Source organism: Sander lucioperca, chromosome 2, assembly GCF_008315115.2.
Source record: "Sander lucioperca isolate FBNREF2018 chromosome 2, SLUC_FBN_1.2, whole genome shotgun sequence".
NCBI lineage: Eukaryota > Metazoa > Chordata > Actinopteri > Perciformes > Percidae > Sander > Sander lucioperca.
The window spans coordinates 19980116-20000982 of NC_050174.1; the positions used below are offsets into that span (position 1 = coordinate 19980116).

Below are 20867 nucleotides of genomic sequence, written 5' to 3' on the forward strand. Positions count from 1 at the left end.
ACAGTATCAATTAAAGTAAAAAAACAAAAACAAAATGCCAGGCAAGTATTTGGGGCATTTGACATAGACTTTGACCTTTTAATCTTAAAACATTAACAGCTTAACAACTTGTATTGTTGTACCCATGTACCTGGGCCTATGAGCTATATTTGGAATACAGATTCCCACCATCTTGTTTAAAGTTGACAATACAATTTCCACAGCTTCACAGTCACATAGGTGTGATAAATATACATAAAAACAAAAACGTATGTTGAAGGCACAGGTGAAACCCCTTGCTATCGTGCTTTCAGAAAATTCACAAGAAAAAAAATAATACAGGCAACCTATATGGGTCAATCCACAGTCAATTAATCATATTCAGAACAGACTGAAAATGGATGGGGCTCCATAGGCCTATCCCCAAATTTTAGCTTATATAGACACAATGGTTTTGCTGTTTGTGAATTGTCGTTGATACCTCAGTCACTCTAACTGTGGATTTCCACTGGATGCGGAACGTCTGCGGACCGGCTCCGCTGCGGAACGGCTGCGTGCTCCGCCGTCCGTCAATACCCACTACGTCCGGATTTGTTGCGGCACGGCTGCAGCCATGACAGCTGTAGTCACGAGGACCCACAATATTTCGCAAATTCACGTAGAATAGAACCACAAAACCAACAACAGTTTGTTTCCATCCAGAGGAGTAGAGAGGAAACAACTCTGTGCTGTGTTTTCAAGGTGTAGTGCAGGGAAATATGATCCGCCGTGAGCATGGTGTATTTTACTTTGAAAATTAACCGGATTTTTATTTTGTTTCTGTGCTCGACTTCCTGTCCCGCACTATCTGCCGTGCTCTCCGGCGTCCGGCAAAAATAGAAGCTCTGCGTATCTGCGCACATTTACTCTACATTTATTTGAGAGGCCTCTGCTGGAGATGGTACCTAGAGTCTCTACATACACAGGGTTGATCCCCATGACCCCCTGTCTTTAGCCTGCTGAAGTGTCTTTGAGTGAGATGCCGCACCACTACCAGCTCAAGGGGGCATGATCACAACTTCCCTTCCTGTGCACCAGCAACCCTTCCTTGGTGGCCCAGAGTCATTGTAGTGTCTGCGATTAGCTGATGGCCAGGATCCAGCGTGCTATCAGTCTGTTGGCCTGTTGAACTCAGTATTTTCCAGCAGGATTGTGCATAGGCATTGAACTAGCCTATGCACCAAAAGCGTTGGTCCCAGGTCAACTATCGTCTGTTATTTTATTTCCACTATGTAGTAGCCTAGATTTACCTCAGAGTTGTTTGAAGCTTAACAATTGTTGAACTCAAGTGTTTTTTTCCAGTGTAGAAAATGTTCATAAAGAAGAATGGATAGCAACACATCCTGGAGTAAAGGTTTTCTTATCACCATCAACATCATTATGATAATCACCTCCTCTTTCAAAGAACTTCTCTTTTTTCCTGCCTTGATTTCCTCTGTCCATCCAGCCATCCACCAATTCTTTAAATTAAAAACACCACTGTAAGGATGTGTGAGGATTCCGTGGTACCTTTCAGCACCTTCCATTGACACCAGATAAATAATTCCTGTGTTCCTTCATTCACCACCGCATCAGCATGCACCTCCTCACTTCTTCTTGTCCTTCTGTTTCTTGCTGTTTTTTCTCAGTGGTAGCGCTGCCCCTTGTTGGCGTGAAGCTACCGTGACGCTACCATTTGACTCAAAATGAAGCAGGTACTCCATAGCATTCAACGGCATGCCCTCTTCGTCCCGCAGCGTGGAAAAGACACCCTGGTACAACGCGTCCAGTCGGCGCTTCATTTCCTGCAGGTTCCTCAGGGCTTCCTGTTTCTCTCGGAGCAGCTGTGAACGGTAGCGCCTCAAACCTGAAACATTGTCTTTCAGTTCCAGCAGCACGTCCAATTTCCTCTTCCTGCAGTTCTGGGCAGCTATTTTGTTCTTACCACGGCGTCGTATGTCCCTGACAAGTATAAGCTGCTCCTCACTGAGTTGGTAATTGGCCAATAGGTCATTAAACTCATCCACTGGCAGATTAACAATCAGCTCATTGGAGAAAGGGATCTTCCCGGCTCGGGCACGGCGTTCATCGCGGCTCCACATTTTGGTCTCGGAGATGTGTCTGGAAGAGGAGCGGTGGTACGGCTTGACGTTGTCATGGCGCGAGGAGGATTTGGTGTGTTTGGTGGGCATCTTGCCCAGAGATGGAGAGGAGGCGGACGGCAAGGGCTGGTTGTAAGTGTGATCGTGGCCGATATGCTCCAACCAAGGGGAGCCATTAAACAGCTTGTGATCCCCATAGTTGGGAGGGAAAGGTTTCCCAAAATCTTCAGGGTACCCTCCTCCTACTGCCCCCATCTCCTCCTCTTCCAGATCCTCCTGCTTTATGGTCACCTCCACTTCCATATCTGAACCAACAAACATTTCCTCTGTCTCTTCATCCTCATCTTGAGAGAAGGGACTTTCCACAGCCGACCCACAAGATGAAGAAGAGGTTGAGGAAGAGGAATAAGAGGAGGCCTCAGAAGCACATGGAGAAGCAGGGCTGTGGCTGAAGTCCAGAGAAAGACCAGAGTCAGAGTCTGTCTCATCCTTGATGTCTAGGAGGCGGAAAAAATAAAAGGTCTAGGTAAGTTCTACAGTTTTATAGTAGGTCTAAATACTTGAGTAAGTATAGAACAATGTCTATAGAGCTCAACAGTGTGGTTCCGGAAGAAAATAATTATTTTTTTCTCCATAAGGATTTTGATTATTAGCCATAATGTCTAAACCACAGACTGACCACGAGCTACGAGGTTGTGAAACGAAAGTTTCTGCTCCTGTAAAAGCTAGAAGTCCATTCGAAATCAACCTTGTTTTACGAAAAACATGTATAATTTGCGATCCTATGGCGAAATACTACACTACCCACAATCCTAAGCGTAACAGCGACGTCTCTGATTGGTGGAACTCGTTGTTACCATGGGAATGTTTACTGCACCCGCGAACGGCTAAAGCGTGCTTCTACCGTTGAAGTCTATGATAGGTCCTGTACACAATCTTGTACCGTTGCCTTTTTTGATGTTTTCAAAATGTTCTTTTGCACCAAATCAAATGTCTTATGGTCACGATTCATCTCATAGCTGGTTGGCTTGGTTCCAGGCTTAAAACTCTTTATATAAGCATTTAATTAAACGTCAATGGAGATACTGAATGGGGAGAACCACTTGCGGAACCAGAGCCGTTATAAAAAAGTGGGCGGTCACTGTTGAGCTCTATAGCCTCCCCATTTAATTACCTTGCTGAGGTCTTCTTGGTTGACCCTCATCTTCTGGGACTGCCATGCTAGAGCCTGAGTCGTCATCATCTCTGCCGGTTTCTTGTTGGGATATTTCATGATCAAGGAAGCCCTCTTCTTCCAGCTTGGCTGCCATCTCAGGACTGAATCCTTCCTCCAGAGCCAGGTCCAACAATCTCATCTCATCCAAGATGGCAGCATCCTCTAAGAGGTCACTAAGTGGGCTAAGGAGGCCATCTTCATCATCACCATCCTCCTCTTCGTCAACCAGAAAGACACTGGAGGGAGATGTCAGGCGGTCTTGAGTCATACCATTCCCCTCTGGAGATGGGGTGAAACTGGAAGGTGTCAAGTCACGCCAATGAAAGTTAACATCAAAGCTAGGAAGGTTTTCAGGGGAGGGAGCATACTGTGAACACGGACTGCCTTCCAGGGTATCGCCAAGACCTTGTGTTAGTAGATTTATGTTGAAGGTACTAGAGTTATCTTCTGCATTTAGTCCCATGTTTTCTGAAGGATCTTCTGCAAGCAGATGTGTGTGGTCTGGAAGACTGTGCGAGGGATTCTCATTAGAGTTTTGCAAAGTGTCCCTTGGGTTTAAGGCAGAACTGTGGTCATCCAACTCTGCACTGGGGGTGAGAGGAAGCAGGGCTGGCTCTAGCTCTGACTGCCTTGGAGGCCCCAACAAACCTAGAGACAAAGAGGGGGAATTTTTACACAATGTTAAGAATTGTAGGATGCAACAGAGCCTTTGGTGCAGTCATTAATGGAACATTCATGAAATAAGAAAAACAAGATTGTTATTGTTTAATGACCAATCAATTTTTAAGGAGTTGTTAAATACTGTCCATGAATTCTTACAACAAACGTCAACTTCTGAATTGAATTACCGTGCTGCAGAGGAGTCTCCATTAAAACTTCCTCCCGATCAGCCTCTGTTATGCCGTTCTCATGGTTATTACAATTTTGGTGTAGAGCTTCAGACCCAACAGACTGAAGGGTCCCAGCTGCTCTTGAATTCTGGGTGTGGTCAAATGAAGTCAGTATGTCAACGTCTGTATTCTGGAGAGGAGGGATAAAAAAGATCTAAATTTATTGTATCTTGGCTTACTCATCCATTCATCTTTTGCCAAATGTAAATTCATCTACTTTGATTCTCCCAGTTACCTCAGGCTCCATGATAGCCAACAGGTCCTGCCAGTGGAGCTCCAGGTCCATGGATGGGTTACCAGTGGGGATGATATGGGACAGCAGGGGCTCCCTGCCTTGTGGCTGTTGCTCCTGGTCTTCCCTTCTACCACCAACATCATGTAACTGAGGGGCAAGAAAGCAAGAATAATGCTGAGTACTGTTTAAGCTCCAGAAGGACACAACAGAATGGACTAAAGAGAAGAAAAGAGAAGAGACAAGTGTGTACCTGTTGTTCTTCTGTGAAGGGAAAGTTTTCCTCCAACAGCCTCAAACACTCGCGGAGGGAGAAAGAAGTCTGAAAATAGAGAGAGAGGAAGAAAAAAATGGCTTTAAAGAGAAAAGAAGGCAAAGAAGTTGAGTTGCATTTGACTTAACGCCAATTATAACCAGCTGGTTGACTTTCCCAGTATGTGTTTTGTATTAGCCATGCTGGCGGTATGGCTCAAGGGATGGCCATGTCGGTCGGTAGATCCAAGACTTTGGGCTCGACTGAAATATCTCAACAATTATATGGATTGCCATAACATTTTAAATAGACATTTGCAGTCTACAGAAGATGGATCCTATGGGAAAACAGCAATTAACATACTTCAACCAAAATGTAAATGTTTTGATTATAAAGCCCAGTTCAACCAAAGATTCGCGACGAGACGAGTTGAAACTTGCATCTTATTGCAACGCGTCGGTCTGCAGCGTTCTAAAACCTGCCAGTTCACACCAATGAAACGAGACGGTGTCTCATCTCCTTGAGAATGCTTCGTTGTACTTCCGTTCTAACTTCCGACGTTTAGGCTTTTTTGTAGCTGGATATAGCATTTGTTTCGTCTAAATATGAATGTGGATATTGATATGCTTGCTACAGTTACATTTCTAGTGATGATTCGGCGAAAACACGTTTTATTTCTCTGATTCACGGCTTTTTTTCAACGCCGCTGGGCGCTCCTTCTCTACCGGTCTCTCTCTATCTCGCGCGACCATTTAACGTTACCGTGCTTTCGGGCGGTCGTTTAGGGCTCCGTCTAAAACTCTGCCGTTTCGACCAGCTGTTTGTAACATAAAAATAAAATGGATTATGCATTATTTTATTTCTATAGTTTATAGCTGACTTCACCAGCTGACTTCTCTATTGGCTGTTAAAACAGGTGACGTCTCTTACGTTCTAAAACCAGCCTCTGGAGACTCGACCAGCTGAGTCGCAGGGCCGGTTCAGACCGCTGCAACTTTTCCCTGCGAAGTTCTTAAACGGTTTCGTCTCATCGCGAAAATCTTTGGTCTGAACTGGGCTTAATGATACAGAATGGAACAGAATGATATAAAAACCTGACGCTTCAGATCCCAAAATTTCAAACTATTCCTTTAATGATGCTTTGTTGATTTAAAGTTTACTAGTCTACTACAGGGTTGTAGCCACAATGGCTGCATGACTGTGATACTCATTGAAAACTGTACCAAATGTAAATGCAACCACCAGTAGTTTTGTATAATATTTAAATCTGGACTAAAGTGTTATCCCAAAAGGCCATCATCATGCTGTTGGGGAGACTCAAATTTGTGTTCAGTGTGTTTTTCCGAATGTTATTATCTTCAAAGAAGGAAACTCATTTTATTATCATGATGACATAACAATAAATCTGATTCTTACTACGTCATACCTGGTCTACTTCATTCTGAGTTAGCTCTCTGTTGTTAGCACGGCTGTAGGAACCCCCTAGTCTTCCTCTTCCCTCTGTCCACCTGCCCAGGTGTTCCTCCTCTTCCTCTTGCTCCTCTTCCTCTCCTCTCTCCTCCAGAGGACCACTGGGATGATGTACATGGTTTGCTCCTTCCTGGTTCCAGAGACAAAAAGGAAGAACAATCTAGTCAGAGTCATTATGCCACAGTCTGTGCCTTAGCACGTCATGTTGAGTACTGTACAGCCTCTATAGATGGGCCAGCTTGCTTTTCTAACACACTGGTTCCACTGGTTTTAAATTCCAGGAACCTCTGTGTGTAAACCGGTGGTGATTACAGCTGTAACAATTCCCCTCTGGAGATGGGGTGAAAATGATTGCGATTAACAATATAATTGTCTCTTTCAGTCAAATTTCAAAATATTTATTTATGTATTACTTTTATTAAACAAATTAAGAATTTGAATGAATTCCAGGATACATCTATTGTTTATATATCAGTTATGTGACCCAGATAATGTAATAACACAGGTGCACAGCCTATAAAGTAAACTACACCTCTTTATTATCATGAAACATTTTTTTCTAACTGTCATTTTTGTTGCTATGAACGAGTATAGGGTTAAGTGCCAACAACTAACAATTGAAATAATAATAAAAAATATATAGTCCAAATAATAATCACTTATTAATTACAATTTGGCATATCTAAACAAAAATGAACAATTACCAGTCATACGTCTTAAGACCTTAGCTTGTGATTATGTGATTATTTTATTAGTATTCAACAAAGACAGCTCCCATGAGGCTTTGACAACATGCCAGTGGCCAGGCCTCATGGGTGTTGGAGTTGACTGAGACTTAAATAAGTCTGATTAACTTGATTAAGACTTGCTCAACTTTTTTCTAGACCCCTGATCTTAAAGTTACACTTAAAGAAAGAAGAAAATGTTGGATCTCCATATAGAAATATGTCAAAAGCATATTTTGGACATGTATTTGGCATATGCTACAGTGGAAACCGCTTAAAGTGATCACGGTTACAGTGATCAACCACTTATATGGATCAAAAAGCTTAGGCCAAAACTATTCCTCTACAAAGGCTGTTTAAAACATTTGCTTATAGCAGTCAAGTAGCCTAACTAACAGTGTTCACTTTGAGTCTTTTCATACATGACGTTTTGGGAAAAACTACAATATTTCTATTTTTTTACTTCCATGATACTTTGCCTTGAGGTTGGTGCTGAATCATATACAATACCCTGCTTGAAATCATGACGAGAAAAAAAAGTAATTTTCTCTCAGTAAAATGCATAGTCTCCTCAAAGCCTATAACAAACTGCCAAAAAAAGAGCCAACGAGATGCAGCAGCAAAACTTGGTGTTCCTCAGGCTACAAACAAAAGAGAAACACTCATGGCTGCTAGTGATGGAGACAGCTAAGGAAAGCGCACGGAGAAAGCATAGGTGGTTGAATCCGCCCTCGTCAAGTGGCTTGATAAAGCCCTCTTGAGCGAGTGAAAATAAAATTCAGCAAATAGTAATTATAAATATCAATTAGATGGTAATCTAATTGAGAAATAAAGAAAAAGAAAAATGGTTTTAATAATCATCCGCCCAGGCATGTTAGATTACAACACAGTAAAAGCATGTTCCATTCTTATTTAGACTCAGAAGGCATCACCATGCTAACCACTGGAGTAGTGTAAAGCTATAGTTCTGTCTTCTATACTGCCAGCCTGTATGTACAGAACGTGAAGGCTCCTGTTTAAACCAGAGACAGACAGCCAGGCTCGGAATAGCTTTAACACTGGCCTGACCTGGCTGGGGGCTTACAGACCAACCCAGAGACCCTCAACAGCTGGCCAGCAAGGACAAGTATGTAGCCTTGAACTTAAATGGGTCAGGCCTGTGCAAATATCCCTTACTACACTACATGAGTGCAATTGAGAGCCCAAGTTTGAATCATGCTGGGGTGAGCACAGTTGAGAATAGTTCCAGGAGCTAAGGAGCCACAGGAAAAACGTACATGCAATACAAGTCAAGTCAGGCAAGTCAAGGATAATTTAATAGCCCTTAACCATAGTAACATTTCAAAAGATGTCACCGATTCTTAGATGAAAACCAAGACAGGCTCGACCTTGATATAAGTTTTGCCCCAGGCTCACAAGTGGATGCTGGGTGACAGTGAAACTTTTGAAATGTTATATGAACAGCAAGTGTCAGCATAGCTTTCAGGTGTTAGTTATGCAGCAACATTTCTTACAGTTAATTTAAAGATTGAGTTACCTGTCAGTATATCCTGGCAGTATCACGTTAATCAGATCATCTGTAAAAAATAATCACATTCCTCTGCCACCTCCTGGTGCTCGTAATGGCATAAGGAAAACAATCAATCAGAGCTGAGGAGTCTCTAACCCAGTGTCAATGACTGCTCGTGAACTCCGATGCTAATCTAAGCAGCGCTGATTGTTGCCTGTTTTTAACATGGCAGCTGGGTCATGCGTCAGAACTTTCTCATTAAACAGTACACTGAGATATTTTTTCTGAAAACATTTGAGACAAAAAGTTGGTAATGCAGTAACAGAATCTTGATTCATATTTGATCAGCGCTGCCTAGTTTAAACTTGACCGCAGTTCACGAGCAGTCATTGACACTGCATTAGAGACTCCTCGGCTCTGATTGGTTGTTTATCTTCGAGTGTGGTGGAAACTTCTAAATGCCATTGCACTAGGAGGAGGCAGAGTCTAATGTGCTACTGTCAGGATATAGTGGCAGTTTCAGCATATATGCAAATAAACTACCTTTAATTAAAGTTCCAAACTGCAGCTTTAAGGCATACTTGACCAGAAGTGCTGGTCCGTTGGCAAAGGAAAGTAAATTTGGCTGCTAATTAACTACCCCAAAGGATTAGCACTGAGATAGGCTTGGCAATCAGCAGATGTAAAGGACTGGTTCCACTGGGTTTTGAGCCCAGGACCTTCTGCGTGTAAAGCTGACATGATAACCTATACACTATGGAACCATATTGATGACTTATTATGACATGGTTTTCAAAAATGCAAAGAAAAAAGTTCAGTCAGCCGACTCACATGAAACAGATTATATGTGAATGTAGAATATATATAGTTTTATTATTTGGAGTATAGGCCTTGAAATCGTTTCTATATTTGACCGGTAACCAGTGAAGAGAAGCCAATATCGGGGAGATATAATCCCTCCTTCTGGTACCAGTCAACAATCTAGCAGCCGCATTCTGGACAAGGACCAAGGATCTGACGTGGGCGCTGCATATTGACCCAGTGGCAAGAAAGACAAGGCAGAGACTGTTTCACCTCAAACACCTGAGGAAATTCCGGCTATCCCCTCAAATACTGAGGAATTTCTACTCCTGCACCATCTATAGCATCATCTTCAGCATCCTGAGCGTCCTGGTAAGGAAACAGCACCAGAGAGGAACACAAGGTAGGGCAAACGTCACAAAGGACAGCAAATTTGGCTGCTAAATAATTACCTCCTAGGATTAGCTCTGCAACCAGCAGATCTAAAGGACTGGTTCCACTGGGTTTCAAGCCCAGGACCTTCTGCGTGTAAAGCAGACGTGATAACCTCTACACTATAGAACCATATTTATGGCTTCTTATGACACGGTTTTTAAAAATGCAAAGAACAAAGTTCAGTCAGCCAACTCACATGAAACCGATTATGTGTGAATATAGAATATATACAGTTTTGATTTTTGGCGTCTAGGCCTTGACCTCCTCACTCCAAACGAGTAAGCGCCAAGCTAAGGGGTATTGACGATACTGACTTCGTCTCTAGAGGAGGGTAGACACAGAGCCTACCGGTGGATTATGCACTGAAGGTGGGGCTCAATGTCCTAAGATTCAACACTCACTGTGCATGTTGATCATTGACTTCCTGACAGGCAGACTCCAAGTGGTAAGGGTGGGCGAAAACACTTCTTCCACCCTCAACCTTAACACCGGAGTACCGCAGGGCTGTGTTTTAAGTCCCCTGCCATACTCGCTGTACACACACGACTGTGTAGCCACTTTGGACCCCAACATCATCCTCAACTTTGCTTACGACACAGCTGTGTTAGGCTGTGGACAACAATGAAAAGTCTACCTGAAAGAAGTAGAGGACCTCACACATTGCTGTGAGGACAACAAACTACTCATAAATGTCAGCAAGACTCAAGCAGTAATAATATATTTCCAGAAGGAAATATGCCCCTCTTAATATTAAGTATGCAGTGCCAAGGTCAGAGAGGGTCTGACAGCCTACAGGTGGTTTATGTGCTGGAGGTGGGGCTCAATGACCTCAGATTAAACACAAGCTTCAAGTATCTTGGTGTCCACATCACCAAGGGTCTGACCTGGGTGCTGCATATTGAAAGACAAGGCAGAGACTGTTTCACCTCAAACACCTGACCAGGTATCCCCTCAAATACTGCACCATCTAGAGCATACAGCATCCTGAGCGTCCTGGTAAGGAAACAGCAACGGACAGGAACACAAGGTAGGGCAAACGTCACAAAGGACAGCAAATTTAGCTGCTAAATAAGTACCCCAAATGATTAGCACCAGGATAGGCTCTGCAACCAGCAGATGTAAAGGACTGGTTTCACTGGGTTTCAAACCCAGGACCTTCTGCGTATAAAGCAGATGTGATAGCCTCTACACTATGGAATCATATAAAGGGCTTATTATGACACGGTTTTCAAAGATGCAAAGAAAAAAGTTCAGTCAGCCAACTCACATGAAATAGATTATATGTAAATGTAGAATATATATAGTTTTATTATTTGGAGTATAGGCCTTGACCTTATCACTCTACATGAGTAAGCTTCGCATGAGCACAGCGGGGTATTGACAATACTGACTTCCTCTCTAGACAGTCCCTCCAGAAAAATGCGATTATGCGATCGCATAATTCAATGCATAATCAGCCAAAGTCCGCATATTTATGCGGGGGCCGCATTTTTTCATATACGCCGCACTTTCGCCGCATAAATTGCTGATTTCCGCACAAAATATGCGGGGCTTGCATGATTTCATAATCCCCGCATTTTTGTTGCAAAAAAGTCACATATATCTTAGCAGAAAGTTGAAAAATGTTGCGTTTACTTCACACAAGAGCAGCCATTTTCCCCTGTTGCCATAGGAACGTTATGAAGTGACGTAATTACGAAAGAATTTGGCTGCTAAACAGCTACCCTAAAGGATTACCACTGAGATAGGCTCTGTAACCAGCAGACATGCAGGACTGGTTCCACTGGGTGTCAAGCCCAGGAGCTTCTGCGTGTTAAGTAGACATGATAACCTCTACACTATGGCATACTGATGGCATATTATGACACGGTTTTCCAAAATGCAAAGAATAAAGTTCAGTCAGCCAACTCACATGGAGCAGAATATAAGTGAATATAGAATGTATACAGTTTTGATGTTTGTTCTCCTCTAGCGGGGCTTAGCGCCACCCATGACGGTACAAACAAGCCACAGCGTTTGACCCTATCCCAGAAAAGATAGGCAGTAGCCAAACCATACTCCAGCGCTGTGGAGATAGGGCTGGCAAAGCGAGACTACATATTACTAGACATAGCTTTTACATAATATCACAACTTGAAATATGCACAGGCGCATCACTAAACACTGTCCACTCTCATTATGTCCTTTAATCAAGGCCCACAACACTGCTAATAAAGAAGGACAAGGTAGCAACAAGTTAGCACGTCATGCATTTCTGTACATTTGTTTACATGCATGCCTCTGGGTCTTCGGGGGTGTGTGTGTGCGTGCGTGCATGTGTGTGTGTGTGTGTGTGTGTGTGTGTGTGTGTGTGTGTTTGTGTGTTGATGCAGTAAACAGGAGGTATTGCAAAACTGATGGATGAGAAAGTGTGTCAGGACGCAGCGGGCCAGCGATCAGGTTTCAAAACAAGCCAGTTGGTCACAAGCTAAAGTGTTGTGTTTTTGCGTGTGTGTTTCTGTGTACGAGTGTCATTTAATACATGAGTAGAGTTCAAAAACACTGTTGTGTTCACTTTCAGTTTGACAAAGAGAAGGTAAAAGTCTGAAATGTATTTAGATCTCAAATGTGTTATATCCAGTTTGTAATGTCCTCTGTGTGTGTGTGTGTGTGTGTGTGTGTGTGTGTGTGTGTGTGTGTGTGTGTGTGCGTGTGTGTGTGTGTGTGTGTGTGTGTGTGTGTGTGTGTGTGTGTGTGTGTGTGTGTGTGTGTGTGTGCATGTCCAGACATGGTCAATCTGTGGGCTATTTATATATTGTACAGTTTGTTGGCCTCTGCAATGTGTCTCAGTGTGTTTTACGGAGTCTCTGGGGAGTTTTGTTGCGTCACAGTGTAGTTTGTGTGATCCTACATAAAGTGATGGATCTTGTTTATTTGGTTATAATGATGATGAATCATGGTGACCTCCCTCCTGATAAAGGATCAAATGTAATGAAAATGACACCAGTGCCATTTTTTTCCACATTGCTCTCCACTCTGCTTTCACTGTCTTCTGAGAATCATAATAAAGTATTAATCCTGCTTCAGTCATTAGAAAAGATTTCTGTTCAACTCTGTAAACATCTTCAACTACTTTAGACATCCCTCTGTGCATGTCTGTGTCTCAGGTGACAGATCTGACAGCCAGGTAATGTACTGTATGTGCTGAAGTCTGTCTTATGGGCCACATGCTTGACCAGGCATGTCTGACGCGTTGCCATTAAAAAATGGAGCTAACGGCGTAAATCTATGCAGGCCAAAACATGAAGTCGGTGCTGCCACCCAGATCAGATGATCATCAGTAGATTCCCCTTACCTATGTTATCTGACTTCAACATTTTAGAAAATACATATATTCACTTTCTTTTTTGAGAGTGAGATGAGATGAGTGATGCCACTCTTATGTCTGTGTGTTATATACAAAGCTGGTGCCACAATGTGATCAGTCTAGTTTAGCATGACAACTGGAAGCAGTTGGAAAACAACCCCCTTACAGCTCACTGATGAATAATGTATCTTGTATGTATCTAAAACATAGACAAACCTTAGCACAGTACACCTGACATGAACGAATACTTCATGTGCCTTTAAAGCGGTAGAGATTATTTCTTCTTGGCTGCAGAAAAAGCTCAAAAAACAACAGTGACATGTTACTCTTTTAAAGTAGTTGTGGCGAACGTGTTAGCAAAGAGTTGCCTCCGTATACATTGAGCAGACCTGTAACAACATTAGCATTAGAGTTGTGTTTCTGTCCACTTCCCCAATATAAGTCCAATATTTACTCTCTTTTGGCTGTTTTGTTCTCATTTCATTTTATTTATTCACTTGTTGTTTTAACTGTCCCTTTAAGGTGCCCCATCTTCTATTTTCACTATTACAATATGCATGTATAAATGTGTATGTGTATGTGTATTGATTCATATGCCCTTTTGTTTCTTCTGTCAAAGCACTTTGTAAACTATTGTTTTTAAAATTGCTATACAAATAAGGTTATTATATTATTATATTTTATAACAGCTATTAGGGATGTAACAATGCATCATGAATCGGTTAAAGATTTACTTAAATGTGTAAAGATTACAACCAGCTGAGATAAAAAATGAATCACAATGCAATTTTTAAGCGGCCTAGGGCGTACTCTACTTTTGATTTCACTTGTTTGACTTCAGACGTCACTACGTCTTCTTAGGTTATGTATTTGAAAATATTTATTTTCTATTCATTTAGTTATTTTAATGTGGGATTTGTTTTTAAATCTAGCTATAATTTTTGTATTTCATTTTTGTTATTTAAGATAAAACACACAGTTGCACTTTTGCAAAGAGGACACATCTGTTATGTCAGAGAGAGTGGATCATTTGTTTTTCAATTTTTTTTAATTAGATTTCTAAAAAGTGTTCTATTTTTCAGTAACATATGTGGGCTAACTAGTGTTAGCTGGCAAGCTCTTGTAGAAGTCAGTCTCTAACACGGTAGCTACGTAAACCTGTTGCTCTTTTATAATACTGTAAAAGACTAGGGCCAAACGTAAAAATGAATATGCGCCTTTTTATGTCGCCTCTTTACTCCACTTTTCTTCCCGTTTCAAAAACAAACCTCTCTCTCTCTCTCTCTCTCTCTCTCTCTCTCTCTCTCTCTCTCTCTCTCTCCGTGGGGTCGAATATCAAGCTGTTCCGCTTAGCGCTCCCCCTAGAGGTCTGGAGAACTTCCGTTGTGTAAACTGGATGCAGTGTTTTTCTGTTGCATTTGTTTTCGGGGTTTTTGTGCTTTTCATTTTCCATCGTTTCGGTATTTGCAGCGCTTTTATGCAGCGTGTTTGCTAAATGCTGCGCATGTATTAAAGAAGATGTTTTCTTAATTTCTTAAATTGTGTTTTTTTAGTTGCAGTGCGTTTGCCCCTGTCGGCCACCGTAAATAACACTAGTTCCAAGAAGCTTTCCAGTTCTTCCGTTCTTCACTTATTTCAAACTGTTTGAACTGTATAATAATACATTATGTATTCTTACTGCAAATACAACCATCAGTAACCAGGTTACTGTGTTTATTTAAAAGGTGTATTCTCTCCAGCAGTACTGTATTACAACTGTACTGATTGTTTTACTTCATTTTCCTCGTGAGGTCATCTGTGGTAGGCTGAGGTTTCCTGGTGACTCATCTAGCACTGACTCATTATCTCACATGACATTACACTCAGTTTTGGTGAGAGCCAAAACAAAAACAGCACTCTTATCCACATCACTAATATATAAATAAATATCTTTATATTTCTACTTCTGTGGATTTTTGGGGTGAGTCAGTAGTTTCTAACAGACTTTGTGAGTTTGTCACTAGTCTGACTGCACGTGAGATATGTAAAAATATAAATAAACATGTTTCAAGCACACCCCTTGGACTCACTGCTGGAAACACTTTACATGAGCTATAACACTACAACTTTTGCCTTTAAGCTCTCACAGCACTTGTCAAACCCGTCAAACTGTGTACAAACAAGGTTTTTTGGCTGTAGATTCCACAGGGTCATAGATCAACAGAGATTGGTGATATTAATTGAAGATAACTCTGTCAACCCTGAACAACCTGAACTGAACTATGAAGACTACGCTTACCTAGTAACATAATAACAGAACCCTTTCTGCGTAGAAATATATTCATTCTCGTTAGAATAAACATATTAGCATTTTAGAACCCATTGCAGGCTGTTGGGTATGTGACAACTCAACACACGAGACAAGAGCTTGGTGTGTCAGAAAATACGCTTCAAAATGTATATATCTAATTGAAAGGTTCCTACATTAATGAAATATTATTAAATATGGCAGGTAGTCTTATCAGGTACTCATCAGTATCAGGTAGATACTCAAGATCAAGCTAAAACACAAATCCTAAATGTTCTTAAAGAGTGTGAATGAAACAGCTGTACCTCTTTATCATCATCCTCTTTTTGTTCCTGCATGGTACCAAGTGCAGCTCTGGATTCCACAGGCGGGGCAGTTCGGTCTCTTTCTACCCCAGCAGGTGCTCTCTCCAGTGGGGAGGACTGGTCTGGACATGCCATGGGGAGAGGATCTGGCTCCCGCTGGGCCAGCCATGTTTCCAGTTGTGCATGAGGAACCTGTGGAGAAAGGTATGAAGGGGGGATTTGTAAGAGCCTCTGGTAAATAAAAACTGTAGGTAGCAAAAGGGAAACAGCTAAAATGTGATTACCCCTGAAGGGTAACTTTTTTCTTTTCAACCTGGACCCTATTTTCCTATGTTTTTGTGTCTAAGTGACTGATGGGAACAACAATCTCTGAAATTGGTCCTGTATTAAGCGAGATCGCTGCAGTCGGCAGCGGTGAAACAAGCTACAATGTAAGTAGGGCAATTGTGCACCTTCCATTTACGTTCACAAAAGTGCTTGTTTTGCCACTGACAGGCTCAGATTATTATTGTAAGTGTCTGACAACATTATTGAAAGGATTTCTATGGAAGTCGACCTTTCTGTTAAAGAGTAAGATCCTTTTTTAAACATAAAAACATTCGTGAAATTGAGTTTGCTAAAAAAAAGTGGCAAAAACAGCACTTTGAATGGACCAGATTTGATGATGCACATTTGCCCCATAGGGTTACATTGAAGCCCGGTCTGCGGCTGCTGGTCACTGCTTTCTCGCTTAATACTGGACCAGTTTCAACGATTGTTGTTCCCATCAGTCACTTACACACAAAAACATAGGAAAATAAGATCCAGGTTGAAAAAAACTGAAATTACCCTTTAATACCATACAATTCTAATGTAACCTCTCTGGTGCCATATATACACATAGGGCTGGGTTAAAATAATCAATTCTCCAATTAAAATCAATCTTTGTTTGAGTGATCTGATATTGATTAATAAAATCCCAAAATCGATCATTTTATATATATGTAATATGTTAATATCATGTTAGTCCTGTTAAGTAAAAAGTACTTTAAACACACTTCTTGGCGTTCAATTCTTAATATAAACATTAACCTGGTGCACTATAAATATGTATATATATATATATATATATATATATATATATATATTGCTTCTCACTTGTACAAATTACAGATTATTATAAGAATCTCTTTTATATCCAAGCAAAATTGGTATCATAACTGAAATTTCCCTAACCTAATTGATATTGAATCAGAAATGTAATTTCTTAAACTTATATAGCGATTGTAAGTCGAAAAGCGTCAGCTAAATGACATGTAATGTAATGTAATATAATTGTATCGGGACCATGTGAATCGGAATGGAACCGATTTGGGAAAACCATTGGCCAACCCTATAAAGGTTGGAAATAGACATGTTTTCCAACCTGTAGTCTGTCAAGAGAGCGGACCCAGCCCAGCAGCCTTCGTGCAGTGAAGAACCTGTCCAGGTCCACACTCTTGGGGTGCAGGTCTTGGCCGTCCTCCAGGCGGTTGCGGAGGTTGTGGAACTGCGTCTGGGTCAGCGCCGAGGTGGGACCCAGGATCATCTCCTGTGTCATGTAGGGCTCCAGTCCCACGTCAACCCACACTCCAACCAGGCTGAGTAGGATGGCCATCTGGATAAGGCCCTCCGTGAAGTATTTCTTTAGGTACAGCATGGTCTTTGGTACGTCAGAGGACGTGCAAAGGGTCCAGAGCTTAGCTCAGTCCCCACCACAATGAGTGTCTCTTCTGTCTTTGTGTCCTCAGGCAAAGTGTTAAGTCCCTGTAAGTTCTGTAAGTAACTGCTGACCTCCGTGAGGAAGGAGAGGAGCTCCAAAAAACCCTCTAGGTCCAACCACTAAAACATTAAAAATAATGTACTTTATTTTTTCCCCCCTTAAACTATGATGAAAAATTGCTCTGGTAGGGACTTTATAATGTAGAACAAGACACTACACGATTCCACAAAACTGCTCTGTTTGAGCTGCTCAGTGCCCAAGTTTAGAAGGAGGAACTCTTCAAAAACAAAGATTGATACGTTCCGAGGTTCATCCAAAACCTGTTGGTCTTCATGGACACTTCCCAAATGTTTCTTCCTGTGAAGGACGAGAGCAACTTGCTTCAGAGCAGAGTGACTGACTACACAGGCCAAATATTACACAAGTTATAGCAAATATCATTTGTGATGTACTTCATGTTTTAGGGCTGCGATAAACTATTATTGTGCTAATTGCATCTTTTTTATCGTCTTTTAATTTCATTTTATTTATTCACTTGTCATTTTAACTGTCCCTTTAAGGTGCCCCATCTTCTATTTTCACTATTACAATATGCATGTATAAATGTGTATGTGTATGTGTATTGATTCATATGCCCTTTTGTTTCTTCTGTCAAAGCACTTTGTAAACTATTGTTTTTAAAAGTGCTATACAAATAAGGTTATTATATTATTATATTTCTATAACAGCTATTAGGGATGTAACAATGCATCATGAATTGGTTAAAAATCAACATAAATGTGTAAAGATTACAACCAGCTGGGATAAAAAATGAATCACAATGCAATTTTTAAGCGGCCTAGGGCGTACTCTACTTTTGATTTCACTGGTTTGACTTCAGACGTCACTACGTCTTCTTAGGTTATGTATTTGAAAATATTTCTTTTCTATTCATTTAGTTATTTTAATGTGGGATTTATTTTTAAATCTAACTATAATTTTTGTATTTCATTTTTGTTATTTAAGATAAAACACATTCTCAGTTGCACTTTTGATAAGAGGACACATCTGTTGGTTTGCACAGTTTATATAAATAAAGGAGCATTTTTCAGTCATTTTTGTCTGCAGCTCATTTTGTTAAAAGAAAATTGTGTGCAAACTTAAAATCGTTAATCGTATCGAATCTGGAGTTGAGTGTATCGTTACATCCCTAATTACTACAGTTATTGCTATACTTCTACTACAATAAAACAGCATTGTCACCACTGTACTAGTGATAATAACGACACTACAGTTATCAAAACTAATCTTCCCTTGTCAGTGCAGCCCCCTGCAGACAGTTTATGTGTAGAGATAAGACAGACACACAACACACACACAAACACAGGGCAGTATCACCTCTCTCTCTCTCTCTCTCTCTCTCTCTCTCTCTCTCTCTCTCTCTCTCTCTGTCTCTCTCTTAAGTTCGACCTACTTCTAGAAAGGGCTTGGTAACCACCTGCCTGCCCAACACTGCAGCCACATGATGTAATTGGCAGTGTTTGTCTGGAAAACCCCTCTCCTGTCTCCTCCCTCCCTTCCTCCCTCCCTCCCTCCTGTAACCTGTTTACAGAAGTGGTAGTGGAACAGCTGACTGTAACTTGTCAGCTCCACCTTAAGACCCAGGGATATAAAAACTAGACAGAACGTTTTGATTCATAGTTCAGTGTAGTGTCACTGTACCCTCTTTTACATGAATCTAATCTTGCACTGTGTGGTTTGGAGGAAATTTGGGTCTGGTGTAACATTACATGTATGACATAGAATAAGTCAATTATTTCACATGCGATTGGCTTGGTCAATTCTTAAAAAAACTTAATTGTTGTCTTTTGTTGTTGTTTTTCTCTGCTTGCATGTTGTTCCTGTCAGTGTTGTTGTTGTGTTATAATGAACTGCCAGATGAACAAAGACAATTTCCCATCTTCGTTGACAATAAAGTTGAATTCTATTCAATTCTATTAGTGTAAAACTCATGTGTATATAAACTAACAGGCTACTGTATAATAGTGCAGCCTACTGTGTTGTTTAACAGGCTGCTATTGCATGTTATTAATAGTGATGGATGAAGTATTCATGTTACTTAAACTACTGAAGTATTAGTAGTAACATGTACTTAAAAAAAACCTGTGTGTTGTAGGCCTACTATTATAGATTGGATTTATGTGTAAGTAGCATTTTATTGTTGTAATTGGTGGAAGTCAATTTGAAATATTTTAAATTCTGCGAGTAGTACAATATATTTAAAAGCTGTCACATAGTGGAGTTAAAGTAACAGACAAGTGAAGTACTTAATTAATGTACAAGTATCACAGATTTGTTCAATACTTGAATCAATACTTTTTTTGAACATTCCACCACTAGCTGTCAAGTACTGTCATACACGACTATGCCTTGCATTAATATTAGGCTCTAGTATTATTGTCATTATCATGTTCCCTGAAGTGAATACGAAGGAGGAGCAACAGGTTGCACAATGTGTTGATACTGACCTGATATAGCTGTAACACTTATGAGTTCGGAAATATCACGCAACGTTTTGACAACACAGAAAACACTGCGATGCACTGCTGACAGTAAACGTGGATAGGCTATTACAGGAACATTACAGGGATATTACAGTGATTCCACACGCGATTTCACAACGACATCAGCTGCTGCTGAACAACATTTAACACAGCGTGGTCAATACTTCATACCGCTTACATTTGTTAAGAATACTATAAGAATATCATATCTATGTGTCTTACCAGCTCAGAGCGTTGCCCAGTGAGTCACACTGTCCCGGTTTCTGTCTCTGTCTCTGTTCTGGGCACGCGAGGGTGAGACTACTTAAAGCCACACCCACTGATGACGTTTAGCAACTCCTCCCTGGAAAACAAAACACCAACTGTGTGTGTGTGTGTGTGTGTGTGTGTGTGTGTGTGTGTGTGTGCGTGTGCGTGTGCGTGTGCGTGTGTGTGTGTGTGCTTGTTTTACTATATTCGTGGGGTCCAAAACCCGGGGAATACAGTATACTTGTGGGGTCTGCACAAAGGTCTGTTTGAGGGTTAAGACTTGGTTTTAGGATTAGGGTTAGAATTAGGTTATGGTTAGGGTGAGGGTAAGGGTTAAGGTTAGGCATTTAGTTGTGATGGTTAAGGTTAGGGTAAGGGGCTAGGGAATGCATTATGTCAATGACGGGTCCCCACAAAGATAGTGAAACAAACATGTGTGCGTGTGTGTGTGTGTTTGTGTGTGTGTGTGTGTGTGTGTGTGTGTGTGTGTGTGTGTGTGTGTGTGTGTGTGTGCGTGTGTGTGCGTGTGTGTGTGCGTGTGTGTGTGTGTGTTGAATTTAGAACCCTACTAAAGTAAAGTACTGAGGCATTATCAGCTTGGTTTACAGTAAAGTAAAAGCAGTGATTGTGCAGTAACATCAGTAAAATGTTCCCTGTGATATTTTATTACATGTGACCAGTGATGGAATAAGGATTCAGATCCTTTACTTCAGTAAAAATACTCTGTTACAAGTAAAAGTCCTGCATTGAAAATGTTACTTAAGT

General features: G+C 41.1%; 1 protein-coding gene and 1 non-coding gene across 2 annotated transcripts; both read right to left on the reverse strand.

The window, feature by feature from the left end:
* Positions 1-1431: 1431 nt before the first annotated feature.
* On the reverse strand, positions 1432-20171 carry nfe2l1a (nuclear factor, erythroid 2-like 1a). Its single transcript, XM_031317922.2, has 9 exons — positions 20076-20171; positions 16975-17667; positions 15570-15761; positions 6117-6290; positions 4691-4759; positions 4441-4587; positions 4164-4335; positions 3274-3963; positions 1432-2596 (listed from the first exon to the last, which is right to left on the reverse strand). Exons 2-9 carry the CDS (start codon positions 17245-17247, stop codon positions 1605-1607), a joined length of 2709 nt encoding a protein of 902 aa, XP_031173782.1. The 5' UTR covers positions 17248-17667; positions 20076-20171; the 3' UTR covers positions 1432-1604.
* On the reverse strand, positions 9688-9760 carry trnav-uac. The gene has a single exon. It is a non-coding gene; the product is annotated as a tRNA-Val (tRNA).
* Positions 20172-20867: the final 696 nt, after the last annotated feature.